Source organism: Mus caroli, unplaced genomic scaffold (genome assembly GCF_978045245.1).
Source record: "Mus caroli unplaced genomic scaffold, Mus_caroli_1 scaffold_12, whole genome shotgun sequence".
NCBI lineage: Eukaryota > Metazoa > Chordata > Mammalia > Rodentia > Muridae > Mus > Mus caroli.
The window spans coordinates 53,586,100-53,607,531 of record NW_028227267.1 but is presented as its reverse complement, the minus strand read 5'-3'; the positions used below and the strand labels follow the sequence as shown (position 1 = coordinate 53,607,531).

Here is a 21,432-nt window from a genome sequence, read left to right as displayed (position 1 = left end):
TTTTTGAGGACAAAATGAAAAAGACCTTTCAAAGATGTTCTCTCTGCTATAGCGTTGTTCTCAACCCCTCCCACACCTCTCAATGACTATCTTCACCATGAATTAAGAGATTTCTTCTCAAGGAATTGCTCTTCGCTTTTTAACAACAGTGGTAAAAATTCCAAGCTGACGATGACTTTCTGCTTTTGACTCCAAGTCAACTCAGGATGAAACTGACAGTTTGGTGGGAGGTGCAGTGGATGCAGGTGGGCATTTTCTATTTTTCTTACACTAGCTTTTGTAGTTCCTGCTATAATACTTTTCATTATCACTGTGAATGGCTTCAAATCCACAGTACAACAAGAGGAGATACATGGATGGTCTGCACATGTGCACTGTGGCATGAGTGTGCCTATCCACACATTATATATACATACTCCAATAAAAATCCTACAAATGCCTTCCCTATAAAGCATCACTGTTTATATGAACTCAGGTAACTGAGGAGGACCTTGAACTCTGAACTTCCAACCCTCCTGCCTTTACCTCCTCAGCACCAAGACTCCAGGCATGTGTCAGCACATCTGATTTTAGTTCATGCCAGGCAAGCATCCTACCAGTGGTGCTACAGCTATTTTTCCCCAAATTTGTTCTTAAACCTTATCATAAAAGCTTCAGATATAGATTTGTTTAATAATAAATAGAATGAGTTATACTTAAACCCATAACAACTAAATTCTATAAAATGCATACTATGGAGTCAAACTCTCTGAGCAAATCAAAGCTTTAAACATCTGTGTCACAGCTGAGGCATCACTTACACACAATTACTACAGCAACGTTAATTATCTATCAGAGCACAGACCGTGCTCCTGCCTTCAAAGTATAAAATGAAAGGCCACTTACATTCAACATTCTCCGGAAATTTCCTGTGAATCTCTTTATAAGTAGCTAATGCCTTTTGGTAGTTACCTGTAAATAAATAAAGAGGAAAATATAGTAGCTAGCTATATAGAGTTATAGAAATCTTATTAAATTTAATAAAAATTTTGATTCTAATCCAAAGCATTGGCATACTTTAATGGGTTAGCAGAAGGTATTTATGTTTGCCACAAGCAAGCATGTGTCATTCTTGAATAATGTCTGGGGGAAAATATCCATATACTGTAAGTGTGATGTTTCATGTCTGTGTCAGTGGATGGAAGCAGATGGAGGACTGCTGCTGAGGAGAGGCCAGCCAGGGTTACACAGTAAGACCGGGTCAACCAACCAACCAACCAACAAAACTGAAAAAGATTAGAGTAGGAATGGTTGAAATTTAGTTTTTCAACAGAAATAATTCAGTGGCTACCTTTAAGATCCATTCAGAGCTTGAGATGTGGCTCAGTGGTCCTGCACAAATGAGTGTGCACCTCACAGTCACACTGTCCATCTGACAGGAGCCATGGCAGTGTTAGAGAGCGAGCCCTCCAGCGCCCGCTTTTAGGACCGCACTAAGTGTGTAATGTATATCCGGGCCACTCTGAAGACACTAACAGGGATGAGGAAAGCTCCCACATGCAGGTAACAGTGACAGCCTCACCCTGTGCTTCTGGGGTATGGGTGGGGGGACAGCGGCTGACTTTTCCTGTCTGTGGGGCGTGTTATAAACTTCTTCACATGGACCTCCTAGTTGGAGCTCTGGCATTCTAAGCTATAGGCACCATTAGGACAGAAACATAACCCTCTGCACACAGTGATCTTTGTTGTAATTATACATAGTTCCCACTGTCCCAGCTCTGAATTAAGAATCACTCAGGCACAAAATGGAAATAGAAACTAATATAAAAAGATTATTTTGTGGTTAACTTTGAAAAACAACCCATTTTTAGGGGTGTTTTTCAACTAGAATACATGATTAGTCCCACCTTGAAGGTTGGGTGTACTCAGGCTTGCTTTTAAAGTCAAATCCAGTGCCAACCCCTGCCCTTGCTCCAAACAAAACCAACACACACCCACTTTGTAAGCATGACTTTTTCTGTATGTAGTAATTATGGTTTTGTTTACATGATATGGTTCAATTATGTGTAGTTATTTAGAAAGCTAATATTAAGTAACAAACATTCAACTGGGACATGATTATATTCATAACTACCCAAAAGAATAGACACAAACTAAATAAGAAATGAAAAAAGTCAAAACACTTACCACTTCTTCTAAAGCAGCTAGCTACCATCAGCTGCCATTTCACTTGTGTGGGTCTATAAGAGCAAGAAATGAGTGGAAATTAGAAACAGAACAAAAACAACGAGACTGTGAAACATTCATTAAGCTTTCTATCTCTATTTCCTTCTGACCTTTAGTTTATTTAATCTGTATTAATAATATACAAGCTCACATATTTAGAACCTAAAACAAGACCAACACCAGCCCCACCCTAGGATCTGAATGAGGAGCAGCCTAGGGACTTGGTTAATACTCCCCTGCCCTTCAAATCTCCCTTCTACTTACTTAGTGACTTTCAGACAACCTTCCAATGCCAACCTAGTTTGATGTCAAGCCTACCAGCTTTGGGATTGGCCAGAGCTGGGCCTCAATCTCAGCACTGCTATATGGCAAATTATTAATTTTAAACCCACTGTCCACACCCCTACCCATTGCAATCTAAATAAAATATGTACAAACTATATACTTTCTTCCTACACCTGTCACCTTCCACCTACATGCTATACCCAGCTTCTAACCCAGTCTATATTCCTTCCAGTCCCTCTCTGCCTCTCCAGTTCTCATCCACTACTCAATGTCGAACCTTCAGCTTCCGCAAATCCAGGCAGAAACTAGACTCTGGGTCCCACACACTCCCTTTGTCAGAAGGCCCATCCCAGCCTCTGATGTCCTTTCACAACTATGCTATGCCAGCTCCTAATACCCGACTCTCAGCATTGTGCTACCACACAGGGGTTTATCTTTGTTCTGAGTACCAGCATCATCCCTCCTCTTCATATTGTAACTACCATCTGACTTCCACAGCTCTTAGCTCAAGTGATGGGATAAGCACCCACTTCTGTTTCCTTTAGATGCCTATCTAGGAGCAACAAAGCTAGGTCCATGGTGAGTACCACACTGCTAGGTCCTATGGTGAGTCTAATGTTTCTTTTTGAGTATTTGTAAATTATTTACATGACATAATATTTTGCCTTTTCATTAGCAATCTGCAAAACCTTTGTTTTTCCACATCCTCCTTGACACTTGTTACCCTGTCCCCCTGTTCCCAGAGCTTTAAGACAACCAGGGCTACATAGTGAGACCTTGTCACCCTCATTATTTTTTGATTCTTTGAGAATTTCAAGCATATAAGCAATGGAATATGATAATCTTATCTATACAGTCCCTTCCAACTTTCCTAGGCCCCTACTAACACATCCCACTCCCAACTCCTATCTTCTGTCTAAATACCTCACTAAGACCAACCTGCTGCCCACGTGTGCATGCCATGACGTGCACTCTGCAGTGGGATGGAGGTAAGCATCCTTGCATATGCTGATCAGCAGTCTGTAGAATATCTTTGAAGAAAAAGTCCTCAAAAACTTTGGAGACTTTTGTTACTGTTGAGTTGCAGAAGCCCTTTATGAAATGTACCTATGTAATGACCTACTCTATGGATTGCTTTTGTACTCTTGTTTCATTTGATAAGCAGAAGATTGAAATTTTGTTGAAGTCTAATTGTCTATTTCTGTGTTTTGATGCCATTTCTAAGAGCTTTGCTATATTCAATGGGATAAACAATTTTTACCAAGAATTTTGTGTTTTATAATTTTTAGTCTTACATTTATTTGGCCTTTAATCCACTTTAAGTTCATTTTTGTTTATGGGATAAGCTAAAGGTTATTTTTTTTTTTTGTGGTTGTTGTTTTTGAGATGAAGGACTGATTTGTAGCCCAGCCTAGCCTTGAACTCTCAATCCTGCCTCAGCCCCAGAGTACTGAGACCATTGGTGTATCACCAGTTGGTTTCAAACTTTACTTTTTCTGCCATGTAAATATCTAGCTTGTTTTTAGTTAAAAAGGCTGTCCTTTCTGCATTGCATGGTATGATGCCTTTGTAGGACATCACCTTCTGGGGCTGGAGAGATGGCTCAGTGGTTAAGAGCACTGACTGCTCTTCCAGAGGTCCTGAGTTCAATTCTCAGCAACCACATGGTGGCTCACCTCAGTGGGATCTGATGCTCTCTTCTGGTGTGTCTGAAGACAGTACAGTATACTCATATACATAAAATAAACAAATTAAAAAAAAAAGACATCACCTTCCCATGTATGAGAGAGCTAATTTTGGGTTCTTTCGTCTGTCTTTCCAGCCCTCTTTAGTACCACACTATTTTATTATGACATAAGCAAGCACATATTGAAAATAGGAATTCTGAGTTTTCTAACTTTGCTCCTTTTTGGATTGACTATTTAGAATCTCTCGAGGTTCTTTATGATTATCAGGGTGGATTTCCTATGTCTATAAAAATCCTATGGAGAATCTAACAGAGAGCCTTGACCGTAAGATCACTCTGTACTGCTAACAACACTGGTCTTCCAATCCATGTATTTGGTGTCTTTCCACTTTTTTAATGTCCTTAATTTCTTTCAAGAGTGATTCACAGCTTTAAGTGCATGCTTTTTAGCTACATGATTTAAAGAATTCTTATTACTTATGCTTTTCAATGCTATTATGAATTGTATACCAATTTCATAGTTGTCCTTTTGAATTGTTTGTTTATTCAAGTCTACAGAAATACAAAAAGATTTTCATGTGATTTTCCCATACTACAACTTTCTTGAATTCATTTATTGCATTTCAATTTTGTGCATATATTAATCAAATTTTGATATGTAAGATTTTTTTGTTTGTTTGTTTTTTTGTTTTTTTGTTTTTTTTTTTTGAGATAGGGTTTCTCTGTATAGCCCTGGCTGTCCTGGAACTCAGTGCTTTGTAGACCAGGCTGGCCTCGAACTCAGAAATTCACCTGCCTCTGCCTCCTGAGTGCTGGGATTAAAGGCGTGCGCCACCATGCCCGGCATGTAAGATCATTTTTATGATCAGAGATTTCAAGACTTTAATATACCATCTACTGTCTTCCGGCCTTCAAGGTTTCTGCTGAGGACTCTACTTAATCTTACCCAGCATGCTTTGTACATGACGACATACCTCGATGCTCTCACCACTTCCTCAGTAGTGTGGCTAGAGTGTCTCCCTGGGACTCTCTTGGGTTTTTCCCACTTACAGTTCACTGAGCTCTGTAGACTCACAAATCCACAAACTTTCCTCAAATGTGGGAAATGCTGGCCACAATGTGTTTCAGTAGTCTCTCTGCTCCCTTCTCTCTCTTTTGGAGCTCCCTCCCATAACACATATACTGGCCCTCTGATGGTGCTTTATGATAATAGCCATGATGAGCATATTAAATAGCAATCTCTAAAACTATTAAATAATAGGATTGATTAACAATGGACCAATAGGAGTAGAATTCATTTTCTTTCTGTTCTTTTTTGAAATAGGTTTTCATACTTTATTCCAGGAGGCTGGCTTTGAACTCATAGAAAATCTCCTGCTTTAGCTCTCAGGCACTGGATTACAGACATGAGCAACTATACTCAGCTTGGGATAGTAGTTCTTAATATTTTAAAAATGTAATTTATAGATAGAGAAAAATAAAACAAAACTATAGGCTTAAATCAATTAGAAACATACTAAACATACTAAATTACTAAGAATCTCAAAAATACAAGCAATACAACCAGGAGAGACCTTACTATTATAAATATTACAAAAAATTAAATTGAATTAAACCACTTGCCAACTGTCTGTAATGTATAAGGATCTATGTGACAGAAGAATGAATATTCCCACTCCATAAAAGTTTATATTCTTATGGTAGAGACAGGTTTTATATAACAATAAGTACTTGGCACATATAACTACAACTGTTACGTATCAGTTGAAAATAAAAACATATTTTACATGATTTAGCATACCAGAAAGTACATGATTAAAATTATACAGGAAATGTAATTTTTGTACACTAAATGCCTCTGTCAACTAAAGAAAATAAGAACAGAAGCAAATGAAAGTAAATGCAGAGCAAGCTAGGGAGAGAAGCATAAGGGACTCTGCATGAAAGAGCCTCATCTTCAGGGAAACTGAAGCATAAACAGAGAGGAACTACAGAGTTCTGAGGAGGATGAGGAGACAGGGAGACACTGAAGACAAGGCTAGTGCTCAGACAGCACACATTTATATGGCATCCATTTACCAGGCCATGAAAGTTATTTCCAATGGAAAAAATGGTTATATTAATCCAAGAATAAAACTTGGGAGAACAGACAGGGCAGCAAAAGAAGAGAGAAAATGGAACTGAGTATACCATTAAGAAAGGGAAGAGACATGACCAATTAGACAGATATTCCAGAAAGGCTGTGTTCAGATCTGAAGCCAGGAGGAGGCTGGGATTGAAAGAGAAAAAAACAGGGAAGGGGACTGAAGGCTTCAGTCTCACCATGGAGGCCCACTATTAAACAGGGAGCATATCTCAGAGAGAGAAGTTATGTTTGGACAGCTACCGATGGAAGAGGGTTTACTGATGCTAATGTGGTTAGCATGGAAGAGCTGAGGTTCAGTGGAGTCAGTGCAGTCAGCGTGGTGAGGCTGGAGTACTGAGGAAATGGGAAGGAGATGGACTGGATGAAGAGTGGCTTGCCACACTTTGCCTTTTAGCTTTGGAAGTTAGTTTATAAAAAATAGAAAATTAGAAAAATGGAAAAATTTGTTTTAAGAAAATAGACTCTTTATTTAATTAAGCCAATTTAATCTAAAGTATATTTACCTTATGACACTAAGGAAGTTAACCTCATTATTGTTTTTAAATTACATTTATTTATTTATTTATCTACCTTTCTACCTGTCTATTTTGTGTGTGTGTGTGTGTGTGTGAGTGAGTGTGTGTGTGTGAGTGTGTGTGTGTGTGTCCCCGTGGGGTCTAGGGATTGCCTTCAAGTGTCACCTTGCTGACAAATACTTCTTACCTGCTGAGTCATCATCTTGCTGGCCTCTTGGTTCTGGTTTTGGGATGGGATCTCACTCTTTAGCATAGGCTAGCCTCAAACTCATGGAAAATCCTCTTGTCTTAGTCTCCTGAATGCCGGGATCACAAGCCTGAGCCACTATACCCGTCTGGGGATGACTATGACACCATTTTTATAGGATACATAAAAATCAGAGTGAAGGATGGAACCACGTGGAGCACACCTTACTGAGGAATGGTCTAATGGCTAGGCTAGGGTACAATTAAGTATAATAAGTGTAACTTAAATCATAAAGATGTTATTGAACTAAAACTATTATTCTAATATTGGTAATTAGTTTTATAGTTATCAAAACATTTATATGAAACCAATGTAATAAAAAGTAATTGCCAAATGTAAATTCCCCACAAAGATTACTTAAATCTCTGGGCCTTCTGCTGTCCTCCCAATGATTTTAAGTTACAGTTCATCTCATAATTTAATATGGCCGGAGACAAAGGATATCATACATTCATTTATGTTTGAATCAGATATGTGAAAAACATCCATTGTGAACTTAAAAATATTAAAACACTTAAATTTTAAAACAGTTTAATTTTTAATGTTCAATGTACAACAATTGTAAATTGAAACCAACACAACTTCCTTCTATTAAGACTCTTTCAGCAATAAAATTGTCCCGACTGAGAAAGTCACTTTCTGATTTGTAAATAAATTCTATTTCCTCACTGAGGTATGAACAAGGAAAACAGATAAAGTATATTATAAAAGGTATTTAAAATTCCTATGCAACAGAAAATATAGCCACAATAGAGGGAAAGAAAAATGAACAAAATACAAGAAAATGAAAATAATTCATTAAGATATTTTCATGAATCTATTAGGCTTACCAGATACTAATTTTTAGGGATAAAAATAGTATTTTTAAATAGTATTAATGTAAGATATTGACTAAATATAAAACTCAGTTACTTACTGTATAAGGGAAGCTCTTTCAAAGTACTGAATGGCTTTCTCGCAGAACTGGGTATCAATGTAATAAGCTCCAAGCCATTCAATGACTTCAATGTTAGAAGGGAAATACCTGTATGACTAGAGAAAATAAAGAAGTCAACAATTCAGCTTCAGTAGCAATACAGAATGCACTCCTAATTAATTTATCTGTTAGGTGGACTTACTTATAAAAAGTACGAGCTATCAAAAGAATTTTACGAGTTTTAAAACTATACAAGACTTAAAAAACTTAGGTATACTTGACAGTTTTCAGTTATATATGCTCTGAGTCATAGAAAATATTTAAAAGAATCAGGTGATGCAAATCATGGTTAAAGAAAATGAGTTAGGGGCTGGAGAGATGGTTCAGCAATTAAGAGCACTGGCTGTTCTTCCAGAGGACCCAAGTTCAATTCCCAGCAACCACCTGCTGCTTACAACTGTCTGTAATGGGATCTGATGTCCTCTTCTGTCATGCAGGAATATGCAAATAGAGCACTCATATACATAAATAAATAACTCTTAAAATGAGTTAGTATTTTTCATTTTCATTAAAATTAAGCAAACTATAGTTCAAGAATGTTTTGTTTTAACTAAATCATTATTAGTTTTAGACTAATATGCTTTTCTAAAGTGTTAGGGCCTGTTCCTTTAAAACCTGTACAATGTCAGAAATTGAAAGGCACATAGACAGCATGCCTACCTCATAGTAATATTGGAATGCCTGGGACTTGTCTCCCTCACTATCGTATAACTCTCCCAGTTTAGACAGAGCTTGGGAGTCAGTTGGAACAACGCTGATCAACTGCATCAGCCATTCAATAGCTTGATTGGGATCTTCCATTAACTCATATCTTGGACAATGTCAGTTAAGAAATCAAAGTGCTTTTCCAATATAGTAAGAGGCATTAAAAACATAACTCGTGCCTGCTTTTCTAACAGTGAGTAGGGAAATTTAAAACTTTAAAAGTTTTTCAAGTTTTAAATTTTAACTAATTCCTCTTGGGATTCAAATGATCTTTTACCAACTGAACTACTTATAGCAGTTTAATCCGTTAAGTTATCCTCAATTATCTCCATGGTTAATACTACTTAATAATTAATGTTCAATTTCCAATTGAGGAATTAATAATGTCCCTAAGTTTTCAAGTGAGATACACGTTTGCTATCTGGCAAAGAACTTGAGCGCTGTTCCGAAGGATTGCGTGCAGTTTCAGGAAGGAGTCCAAGGCTTCATCCAGACGGTTTAACTTCTTATAGGTGAGGCCTTGGGAAGAAAGAAAGCAGCAGCATTACTGGCAGAATTGTACTCAAAGTGACTGGATCGATATGTAAATATATGCAAATATTTATCCCCAGGAGAAAATGAAAGTGAACTGAGGATTTTTAAAAAAACATGAGGAGGTGAGACTTCTCCTAGCAGATCGCTACAGACAGCCCCAGTGAGCTTTCAAGTGTGTGCGGTGGGGGAACCAACAAGTGGACTCAAAAATGCAATAAATACTTCAGATATGAATCCAGCTATAAACATAATAAATAGACATTTAACGTCAGTGGAGATGAAAGGATAAATGTGACACTTGATTGACTGCTAATGTTGAGAACAAATGCAGGTCCTTATTTCATTACAAAAAAAAGTTCAAAAGACATAATAGCAGAAGCGAGGGTAGTTAGGAAGAGGAAAGGGATCAGGGGAGTGGGGACATAAGAGAGTAGGATGAGACTGAGGAGGTAAATATGATAGAAATGCATTATGTTCATGCAAATGTCATAATAAAACCTATTATTATATATGATTAATACTAATAAAATATTTTAAAAATTAAAAATTTACTTTTAAATTACACAGGAAAAATAAAGCTGTAAGAATCTAAAAATATCTAGAATTTATAAAGTAAAAAAAAAATCAGCATGTAAATAGGCAGTTAAGCTCTTCTAGGAAGGCCTTTGCTCTTCTCTTTCATATGCCAGTAAAACCCTTTGCAGACCTCAGATGTCACATGCTCCGTTCCTTCTTGCCATCTCTCGCAAGGTGCCTCAACTGCACCTCATCTCAAGGCTTGGCAGTGGGCCTTTCTCCCTTTCTGCCTTTTTGTGCCTACCAATCAAAGGGCTTATAGGCTATTTAAGTAGGCGCTGGGGATCAGAACTCAGGTTCTCTTGCTTGTGTGGTAACAGCCATCTGCCCAGCACCCTCCCCCCTTAGCTTTTACCTGCAAATTGCTAAACACCAGGAAGTACTTTATAAGACCAGACATCCAAAGAAAAGTAACAATATACAAAAGACAAGAAACAAGCAAACAAACAAAATTCATAATCAAGCAATAACACCTGCACAGAGAAGCATAATTTAAAAGAAACATCAGTGCTAAAGAAAGGAGGCCAGTATTAAAGCTATGGATTTGTTTGGAACAGCTTGGAAGAAACAGCTGAAGGACAGGAGGAGGAAGAGGGGGAAGGGCCTTTGTGACTTGCAATAGTGCCGACAATACAAATGAATCTGAGAGGCTGGAGAAGTGGCTCAGCAGTTAGGAACACTGGCTGCTCTTCCAGAGGACCCAGGTTTGGTTCCTAGTACCCATGGTGGCTCACAAACATCTATAATTCCATTTCCAGGGGATCTGACACCTTACTCTGGCCTCTGTGTGTTCCAACCACACATGTGTTGCACAGACAGGCATGCAGGCAAAACACCCACAAGCATGAAACAGAAAAAAAAACTCTGTGACATATTTGGCATTGTTAAAATGTTTCAAACTGTGGCACTAAACACTTAGTATATTTGACTTTTTTTAAAATTAAAAAGAAAGATGGATTTTTTTTCCTTCTACCTATTTGGGAAAAGTTTAAAAGCATCATCCCATATAATCAGAAACTTGGGGACATAGTGTTCTAACTGTGATAGATATAGACATTGGAAAAGTCTTCTTGGAGAGCAACATAACACTGACCCAAATTTTACATAGCATGGCTTGTGAATTATCAACTCCATTTAGAATATCTGTTACTTTTAAAAGAAGGCCGGCAATTCCTTAATGCACTCTGCCATGTTGAACTTACCAATGTTATAAAGTGCTTCAGTACAGGAAGAGTCGTTTCTCAGGGCCTCTTTATAGAACTCAGCTGCCTTCTCATAATCACCATTTGCAAAGACTGTGTTCCCTTTATTAGTGAGAGCTGACGGGTTATATCTATCCGAGTTCACAGCTAAATCTGCATAGCTGCTGGCTTGGGCAAATTCGTTTTCCTAAATGAAGTATAAAAGATAGACTTCATTTCTTCAGGTCTCTTCAGAATGTTCAGAGATTACTGAAACGACTTTCTGAGATGATAAACAATGATGAGCAAAACAAATATTTTAAATATCTTGGTTTTCCCAGGCTATGTGTAGCTGTCAAGTTCAAACAGCCAAGCTTCTCATGGCTGGCTTTTCTAGTCTCGTGGTTTGATAACAACAGCATTTATATGTAGGTGGTTCCATGTTCAACGTCCTACCCGTGTCCTCATTTGCTGTGCACTGCCTTCCCACCTGAAGCACTGAAATAGCTGGAAGGGCCTCACCTGTCCCCTGCTTTGCTCCTTGCTGCCTCACCCACTAGGAGCCTGCACTTATGCCTATGTACTGCCTTCTCTTTCTCTCTCAGCCAGAAGCTTGATAAGGACCTTATCGTTCATATGAGGCCTGTGGATGCCTTATTTCATTAGGGCAGGGCTAGTCAGCTCAGTCAAACTGAGAACCCCTTTAAAATGCCCAACTCAATGACAAACGCTCCCCAGCATTGGGAAGTTACCACTATTGCCTCCCTCCTGGCTTTCTTCCTCTGTACAGAAATCCTGTGTCCATTAGCAGCAACACTCTCCTCTCTCTCCTCCCCGTTTCTGGAAATCTGTATTCTTTCTACTTCCCTTCCTATCCTGGACACTGGATGTTAAGTGGGATCTTTGTGTAGGGCCACTTCTACTTGGTGTGTTTGTACGGTACCATGTATTAACAATCTGTTGCTTCTAATGACTGACTAAGGTCCAGTGTGGATGGATATACCATATCTGGTTTCCCCCTTGTTGCTGGTGCATCCTCAGGCTGCTCACATTCTCCTTTTGGTTGTTATGAACAATGCTGCTGAGGACATTCATGTCTGAGTCTTTATGTGCACTCCAAACCACAAATCACACAGAAATTGGTTCCACCAAGTAGAATGCAGCTGAGAACAAGACTAAAATGTATAGCGTTGTCTTCTGGACAACAAAAAGAACTCAGAAGAGGGCTGCTGAGAGGGCTGCAGGGGTGGGGAACTCGGTGGAGACTGCAGAGGTGGGAAGGAGCTGCTATCTGAGACTAAGAGGCAAATCAAGTCTGTAGCTGGAAGGCAACTGGCATATGTGGCGCCCACCTACTTTCAGGAATCCCAGTGATTGGCATCTAGTGGGCACTCAATGAATGCATGTTACAGATGGTGCTGTGCAGCTAGCTCTAAGTAGTAAGATAGCACTTCCTTTGTCATGAGCATGATAGGTCAAATGTCTCTAGTTCAGCTTGCAGCTGTCAGTCCGTCATTCTCTGGTGCCTTCCTCACTACCAGTCTCCCCTCCTTTTTAAAGGGACAGTCTTCTTCAGCCCCTTCAGCACTGTCAGTCAGGCCCTTGGTGCACCGCAGTCCACTTACAGTTTGCACCAATCTTCTTTGGAGGCCTTTTCTTAGGCAGATTTAGTAATGCAAAACTATCATATGAACAACCCTTAGCTGTAAAAACCAAACCTACCAGATAATACAGGAATGAGAGGTTGGTCGCAGCTGCACTCTTCACTCTACTGTCCTTCTTCTCAAACATTTTCAATGTGTCTACAGCCTAGAAACAGATTGTCTGAAGTTACTACCACTGCCATATAGTAGAATGCAAAGGTGTGTCTGGGGAAGGGTCTGTGTGGAGTGGAAGACAGAGGGCATAGGAGGGAACAACAGTAAATTCAAGAAGAACTTCATTTAAGATAAGATCTCACTAAACAGAAAAGGTAGACATTCTATAACAAGAAATAAGAACTGAATTTAAGAGCACACAGATGGATTTAACAGAGGATTAGACACAGCTGAAGAAAGGACAGATGACAGGGAAAGGCCAGCTGTGGACCCTGAACCCTGTGAGTCAGGGAAGTTTCCTATTCGTCCTGCACAATGGCTGGGATGAGAACCTCATACCGTTTACCTGGCACAGTCCAATTTCCTCCTGACAGAATATACTGGGGCTTCTGGTTGCAGCTATTACACAGCAATCCATGGACCATTTTCCAATAGAGAACAACCAGAAAATTTATATAAAACACTATAAACAACTTGGAAGGCGCTGGAGAGTTTGAGGACCAAGATCCCAGAAAACATTCTGAATAAGGTACATCTAAAGGATGCATATATTTTAAGAAAGATGTTCTTTAAAATGAACACAAAAGAGAGGCAAACACAGGGATAGGGGCTTCTTTACATGTAACTGGGGTGCTAAGAGAGAAGAAAAATGGGTGGCTCAACAGCTTTCAAAATCAGTAACAGACAATAATACTGGGAATGGTACCAAAATACTATCTAAAGTAGATAAATATAACTTCATCTTCAAGTCCTGAGAAATGAAAGTACACGCTTGGCCATCTGCCAAGTCTGATATAATGCTACTCAAATGGCATGCAGAACAGTAGGCACCTTACATGAACAGCATGGAGATCCAACTTAGAAATGCCTTTGATATGAGAAGGAGAAGGTGGAAGGGAGAGTGGGCTTTATCTTCACCCTTTTAAAAAGCATACATTTATGCTTGGCATCTTGGTATCTCCTATGTACGGCAAGCACTTGTGTCCAAGCAAACATCTGTCCTCATTTTACTGCTGCCATCAGCTACACCTGCTGCAACTAGCCAGAAGAACATGCCGTGCAGTGCTTGATTCCAAGGAAGTACCAGCCAGCATGCTGGTTCAGGTTTAGTTAAGAATAAGAGTTTTTAAAACCAGATTCCAAGGCTAGAGGTGTGGATCAGAGGTACGATGCCTATCTAGAATGCATAGAGGTCTTAGTTTGTGCCTAGTATCACAAATCACAATTTTGGTTCCCATATGAGTATGCTAGTACTCTTTTAAAGGGTTCATGGCCTTACAAAACTGTCTGACATTTCTAGACTAGTCTAACACTGGATAGGAAACATCCAAACATCATATCCTACCTTTTCAGGCTATGGAAGGAAAATAACAGTGAGTTAGAGGCCAGCCTGAGCTTCAGAGCAAAATTCTGTCTCAAAGACAAGATAACCCCATGTGTGTGCGCATAAGAGTGCTTAGTTTTGGATGAACAGTTATAAAACATGAACTATGGCAATGGACTATTAACCCTTCTAAAAGTAAAATAAAATGTAAAAATAAAATGCCAAGAGAAAATAGATAAATACAATTTTTTCTACTGTGTCATCTATAGCAGTATACTCCTTCATACACATAAATTATTTTTCAGGTCCCAAGATCACTCCAGCAAGAAAACAGAGACCAATCAATCTGTCTCACATCACACGATTCTACTGCAACAGAACTTACAATAACTGATTACATATTTATTTGCTTGTTTGTTTGTTTGATAAAGGGTCTCATGGGGCTCAGAGTGACTTCAAACTCACCAGTAGCTGAGGAGACCCTGGATTTCTGATTCTCATTTCCCCAGTGGTGGGATTACAGGCATGAGCCACTGAGGCTGACCATGGCATTTAAAAAAAGGATTTGCTTTTATTAGTTTTCCAAATGTATGTATGTGTATGTCCCTGAGTGGCTATGTGCATGTGAGTGCAGGTCACCAGGGAGTCCAGAGAAGTGTCAGATCCCCTGGAGCAGGATTTATGGGCAGCTGTGAGCTACCAGATCTGAGTACGGGGAACCAAACTCGGAACCTCTGCCAAAGAAATACATGCTCCTAGCCTCTGAGCCACCTCTGCAGCCCTAACAGGTGTTTTAAAGGGTGGTAAAATGACAGCAGATATAAGGAGTTTCTAGAAGGTTTCAGAGGTACTTAGGACACTAGCCATCAGTTTTATAACCTAGGAAACCCAGTGTATTCTGCTTGTTCTTCTTTGGCATCCTCTCTTTTTCTTAAAACTCTGTGGACTTCGCTTTTGTCTCAGCTCTGCTCTACTTGAGCGATCTCTGAAAGGCTGACAGGCCACTCCATCCTCAAGACAACAGGTGGCAGTTGCCAGTGAGGGATCCCGGAGTTCTAAGCCAGTGTCTAGCATGGGGAGCCCATCTGTCATGAGAAACATTTGAAACAGCCTCAAGAAAAGCTGTTCCACACAGGACAAAATGGAAGCACATCAGACTGCTATTTGGGATCCCTACACACTGGCTTCTACAGGCCTTAGTCCTTTGCAGAGCAGCCTGAAATGTTCAGGCTTGGAGCGGAATAAGGTTTTGTAACTTAACACTATGTTATATATGGAAGCTATTTACACTCTAACAAAGAGAACCAACATGTAGAAGAAGCTTGTCAGAGTTATGGGGAGGGTGAAGCTCAGGGGTAGAGCACTCTATAGTATTCTAGAAGGGAGTTTCCCTGGATCCACTGCCTGGACCAACTAACTCAGAATGCGGTGGCACTTACTTGGTTAAAGTCCTTTTGTCTCAAGTAAGTAATTGCTTTGTTAATCTCCAGGTCGTTGGCCAGCTCCACATACTGAGAGGCTTTCACTACTTCCACACACCTGTAAGAAGGGCGAGACACAAAGCGGTACTTGCTTTATTTCAGTTTTTTTATTTTAGTTCTTTCTCTCTCCCCGAGTGTGTGTGTGAGTGTGTGTGTGTGTGTGTGTGTGTGCGCGCGCGCCTGCACCGTTCTTCTGGGTTCACACATATGTGTGTATTCGTGCACATATGGAGACCAGGGGTCAATGTCAGCTGCCATCCTCCTATCATTCTCCACTGAGACCATGGAACTCCTACAAGAGAAAGCATTAATTGGAGGTTTCATTCCAGGTTCATAGGCTTAGTCCATTATCATCACTGGGGGAGCATGGCAGCAGGCATGGCAGGCATAGTGCTAAAGAAGTGGCTGGGAGCTAATCCTGATTCATGGGCAGAGAGAGAAAGCCTAAGCATGGCGTGGGCTTTTAAGACCTCAAAGGCCATTGTCAGTGACACACTTCCTGTAACAAGGCACACATCCTAACCCTTCTAGCTTTTCCAAGAGAGCCACTCCATAGTGACTGAACATTCAAACAGACGAGCCTATGAGGCCATGCTTATTCAAACCACCACACATACCAATCTTAGAAACAAGGATAAAAACAACAGAAGGCATTACACATGCGGTCATGGATATTTCATTAACCCTGCTTCGTGAATAAAACAAAGTATGTGGCACTGAGGGTGTGGTTCATTAGCCCAGACCATAATTAAAAACAAAGAATCCCCTTCTCCAACAGAACCTTTTCCTGAAAAGTCCCATATATAAAAGAGTCTTTCTGTTTGAAATAGGGATAGAGGACTTGAGCCCCGTGCCCCCCCTCCCTCCCGCAATATTCCTCACTGAATGACCATCTGTCCCCATCTGAAGACATGGCTCATGAAATTTCAGCTCCAAAAGAATAATCTGGGAACTCAGGCATACACAGCAAATATTTATGAAATGCCTATTACATGTCAGACATTATGTTTTGGTACAGGGGCTGCAAGAGTAGATACAATACAATGCCTCACCTGTGAGGAAAGAATAGTAAAGCAAGTTCTTTACAAAGAAGTACAAGAAGACAGGTGAGAGATCAGAGATTCCACAGATATTGTAGCTCAGTGTGAAGGCCAAGTCTGAACGACTTGAGAAAAAGAAAGGCCTCCTAGGATGAATCAATAACACTCTAAGGATGTCTAAGGCCAGAGAGCTGGGTCTATTTAAGATGCAACTGCTACAAGGAGCAGAAAGCACTCAAAACATGGAAAGAAAGATGTCCTGGGAAGCAGGCAGAAGCTACATCATTTAGAGCCTCTGTGGCAAGACAAAAAGAATGCACTCGGCACCCTGAAAGTCCCAGACAAGGATTGAAGATGCTACCAAATATGCCAATTTGCACTGACAGTCATGGGGGTCAGAAGATAGGTAGACAGAATGGATGAGTCCTGAACAAAATGAGGTTTATATCTATATAGGTAGAAAGAGGAGACAGGCAGTCATTCCGAGAGAAAGGGAGGCAGAATTAGTGGATGGTCACTGAGATAAAGGGCATGGAGATAAGTTTAGCTCAGACAATCAGGTAACTATTGGTCCCATCATCTCTGATGTGCAATTCATGATGGGGCGTGTAAGTACAGGATAACAGGGCTAAAAGAGAGGTTATGCTTGGGGCTGAAAAGTCAGAATTACATTGAGAGAACAGACTGAGCTGGCCTATAAGACAATACTGAGTCTTAGAAAAAGCATTCGGAACTGACTAGATATAAGAGACAGTAAGAGGCACAAGTGTTGAGGTGAAAACTTTCTACCCAAACTTCCAACACAGAATGGCGAGGCTTCTACATAAAGCAAGTTTCTGTTTCCCTCAGCACAAAACCTAGCTGTTATATAATTTAATCCAGTTCTGCCACTGACTTGATGAGCACAGGACAATACCCTACACTTTAAGTCCCTGTTGTGAGGGTAGGCTGAGGTTCACACTGCAGCCTGATGCTGCCTCAGAGAAGAGGCTCTTGTGAGCTCCTCAGGTTCCATTCCTTGCTATCACGGCCCTCAGAACTGTACAAGTTTATCACAAAGAGCATTCTGAAGGACACAGCTGAAGAATGTGATGACGGTTCAGTGGATAAAGCACATACTGCCGGACCATTTGAGACGGATCTCCACACCCAACCTAAAGGAAGAAGAACAGAATGGACTCCAGAAAGCTGTCCCCTGACCTCTCTATGCACACCATGACATCCACAGAAACATTCACGTATAAATAAAGAGAACGTGATTACAATCTGGAAGGGTCCTTAGCAAAGGAGTGTATTAACTGAAGGAATCTGGGGTCTTCCACCTTAGAGTTTAAGTATTTTGGGGTATGTGTGTATGTGTGTAAAAGACTTCAGATATCTGGAACGTAGAGAATATTCTTCCTTCTAATTAGAATACTCTCTTTACCCACTTTTATCTTTACTAATTCTTTACCTCTCAATCCAGATATCAATATAAGATTTCTATAGCCCCAGTTTATAAATTAGGCATTCCTATTAAATGAGGGAATAGTACCTTATAAAGTGTTACTTTATGTCAGGGTATTGATCACTTAGATTGCTTTGTTATTGTTAATATATTATCAACTTAATTCAACTGAAACTTACTGAATTAAAAAAACTTCAAAAAATTTTGACCTATCATTGGCCTCGATGAACAAGTATTTGCTTTTGTTGTGGCTTTCTAAGCATAACATTAAAATCATAAATGATAAAAAAAGACTGATTAATCTCATTTCTAAAACCCCTCCTGGAAAACAATTTGTAGTAATTTCTTGCTGGATTAAAAATTTTTCAGTATGAAGACACCTGACAAAATAATACAAAATGTAAAAGGTTAGAGGGAATGTAGTCATGGCTTCCTAAAGTCGGATTACCAATGAAGCAGTCTGTGTATCAATTTATATTGTAAAATTAAGTGAGCATACTGTTGAAAGCTTTGTCCTCTGAGACTAGAAACTAAGCAAAAATATCTACATCATCACTTCTGAGCATTGAAATAGATGTGCCAGAGAGCTGGTTTGCATATGCTTGGCCCATGGGAAATGGCACTATTAGGAGGTGTGGCCTTGTTGGAGTAGATGTGGCCTCGTTGGAAGAAGTGTGTCACTGTGGGGGTGGGCTTTGAGGCTCCACCGAGTGTGGAAGAGTCAGTTTCTCCTGGCTGTACTCAGATCAAGATGCCAAACTCTCAGCTTCTTCTCCAGCACCATGTCTGCCTGGACACTGCCATGCTTCCTGCCATTATGATAATGGACTAAACCTCTGAACCTGTAAGCCAGCCCCGATTAAATGTTGTCCTTATAAGAGTTGCTTTGGTCACAGTGTCTGCTCACAGCAATGGAACTCTAATTAAGTCATCTAGTAAGGGAAAGAAGCTCAGATGGGCATGGTGGGAGAGGCAGGAGGATTGCAGTTTGAGGCCACCCTAGGATACACAGAAAACTCTGTCTCAAAAATCAACAGCAGGCAAGGGAGATGGCTCAGTGAGTAAACTATAGAACCCAGGTAGAAGCCAGACTGACAGTGTGGGCTAGGCCCTCCCCCCCTTGATCACTAATTGAGAAAATGAAGGCATTTACAGCTGGATCTCAGAGGCATTTCCTCAAGGGAGGCTCCTTTCTCTGTGGTAACTCCAGCTTGTGTCAAGTTGACATGCAAAACCAGCCAGTACAAAAACCTACAGACTGGGAAAAGATAGTTGTGAGGCACTTATTCATTGAAGTACTAAAACAAAAAAATATGTGAAGGACTCCTGAAACCAAACAAGAACAAAGGAAAACTATAAAATTGGGCCGAGCAGGATTGTGTACTCCTGAAATCCCAGGATTCAGGCAGAGGCAGGAGGACTGAAGTTCTAGAGAAGTCTGGGATAGATAGGGAGTTCAAGACCAACCTGAATCACTAAAAAAAAAAAAAGAAAAAAGAAAAAAAAATCCAAGGGCTGAGCTTGGCAGAATCTTGACTAACCTGCATAAGGTACTAGGCTCCCTCCCTAGCACCAGCCAACAAATAAATATAAAATTGAAATTTCGCAAAGAACTGCTAATATAAAATAATCACTTGGCAAATAAAAATGCCCTTAGAAAAGATGCTTGATTTCACTGGTAAATTACAAACTATAACAACGCCCGTGAGACGCTTTTCTACATCAATTAGAAAAGACAAAACTGAAGACAATGAAGTCTGGCAAGTATGCAGAGCAACAGGAACTCTCCCTCGCCACTGGAAGGAATGCAGAACAGTACTGTTTGGATTCAGACCTCAGGACAAGGAACCAGGGACCAAGCTACATACTTACACACCAGAGCAGACCTGGCCTCCAGGCTCTCCCAGGATCCCTCAGTCCCTACCTAGCATACCTTGCCCTCAACCATGAACTTTCCAACCCAGGGGCTGGGCTACCTTCCCCAGACACTCTGGTCTACCTACTCGTGTGTCTCTCTCTCTCTTTGTCTCTGTCTCTGTCTCTGTCTCTTTCCTCCCTCCCTCCCTCCCTTCTTCTCTCCCTCTTTCTCTGCAGGCACATTCTTTTTTAATTTCTCTTTCACTTCTCTCTCTTTCCATGGTGACTTTCCTGGCATCCTTCCTTGGGGGCCAGTGAACTTATCTGAGAGCAGCTTTAAAAAAACAAAAAACAAAAAAACCAAAAAGCCTGTGTTTAATATAATTGAATGGCTTTTATTTGTGGAGAAATAACTTATCAGGTACAGCCACTCTGGAACACAGTGAGCAGTTTCTTACAAAATGTCCTTACTATATGACCTTGCTGTTGTATTCTTTGGTATTTACTCAAAAGTTTAAAACTTATGTTCAGATAGAAACCTATACATGGATGTTTTTACCAGTGTTATTCACAATTGCCAAAACTTAGAAGCAACCAAGATGTCCTTGAATAGTCAATGAGCAGACACTTGTAAAATGAAACACTACTATGAATTAAAAAGTAGTGAGCTATCAAACCACAGAACACATGGAGGAAACTTACAGGCATTTCACTAATGTCAGATATGATGTGAGAGCTGCACAGTATGTGGGTCCAGCACTATGACAGGCAGGAAAAGATAAAGCTGTGGAAGCAACAGATAGATCTATGGCAGCTAAGGCAGTGAGCTGATGAGGAATGACTAGAGGAGGTTTATGGCAAAGGTAATATTCTGTATGACACTATACTGATAGATACATAAAATACACACGTTTCACAACACAAAGAGAGAATCTTAAACCACAGGCTTGGGTAATAATGGTGTATCTATATGCGCTTATCAGTGGTGATAAATGTACTTACTACATAGTGTAGACTGTTGATGGTGAGGGAGTCTGCCTGGTAGGTGACGAGGGAAATGTGGGAATACTCTGTACATTCTGTTCAATTTTGTCACTCCATAAAATTTAAGTCTATTAATTTCTTTTTTTTTTTTGTTTTTTTCAGGGTTTCTCTTTATAGCTCTGGCTGTCCTGGAGCTCACTTTGTAGACCAGGCTGGCCTTGAACTCAGAAATCCGCCTGCCTCTGCCTCCCAAGTGCTGGGATTAAAGGCGTGCGCCACCACGCCTGGCAAAGTCTATTAATTTCTTAAATTAATAGTATTTTATATATTTAAGTTTAAATTCCAGTGATTGGGGGAGAGGGAAACAGAAACAGAGAGTATAAATTGAAAAACTGATTCTAAAGGTCCAAGACCAGTCAAAGCAA

The 21,432-nt window shown here is 40.1% G+C and overlaps 1 protein-coding gene across 3 annotated transcripts in view; it reads right to left on the bottom strand.

Annotated features, from left to right (window-relative positions):
* Positions 1-21,432, bottom strand: part of Ift88 (intraflagellar transport 88) — a 90,843-nt gene that overhangs the window by 28,421 nt on the left and 40,990 nt on the right. For all 3 annotated transcript variants that reach the window (XM_021181484.3, XM_085828684.1, XM_029469188.2), the window contains 8 exons: positions 15,638-15,737; positions 12,780-12,866; positions 11,079-11,265; positions 9,177-9,285; positions 8,722-8,872; positions 8,002-8,117; positions 2,167-2,219; positions 886-951 (listed from right to left, as the gene is read on the bottom strand). In XM_021181484.3, the coding sequence (XP_021037143.1) occupies positions 886-951; positions 2,167-2,219; positions 8,002-8,117; positions 8,722-8,872; positions 9,177-9,285; positions 11,079-11,265; positions 12,780-12,866; positions 15,638-15,737 (869 nt within the window). The remainder of the gene's footprint in view (positions 1-885; positions 952-2,166; positions 2,220-8,001; positions 8,118-8,721; positions 8,873-9,176; positions 9,286-11,078; positions 11,266-12,779; positions 12,867-15,637; positions 15,738-21,432) is intronic.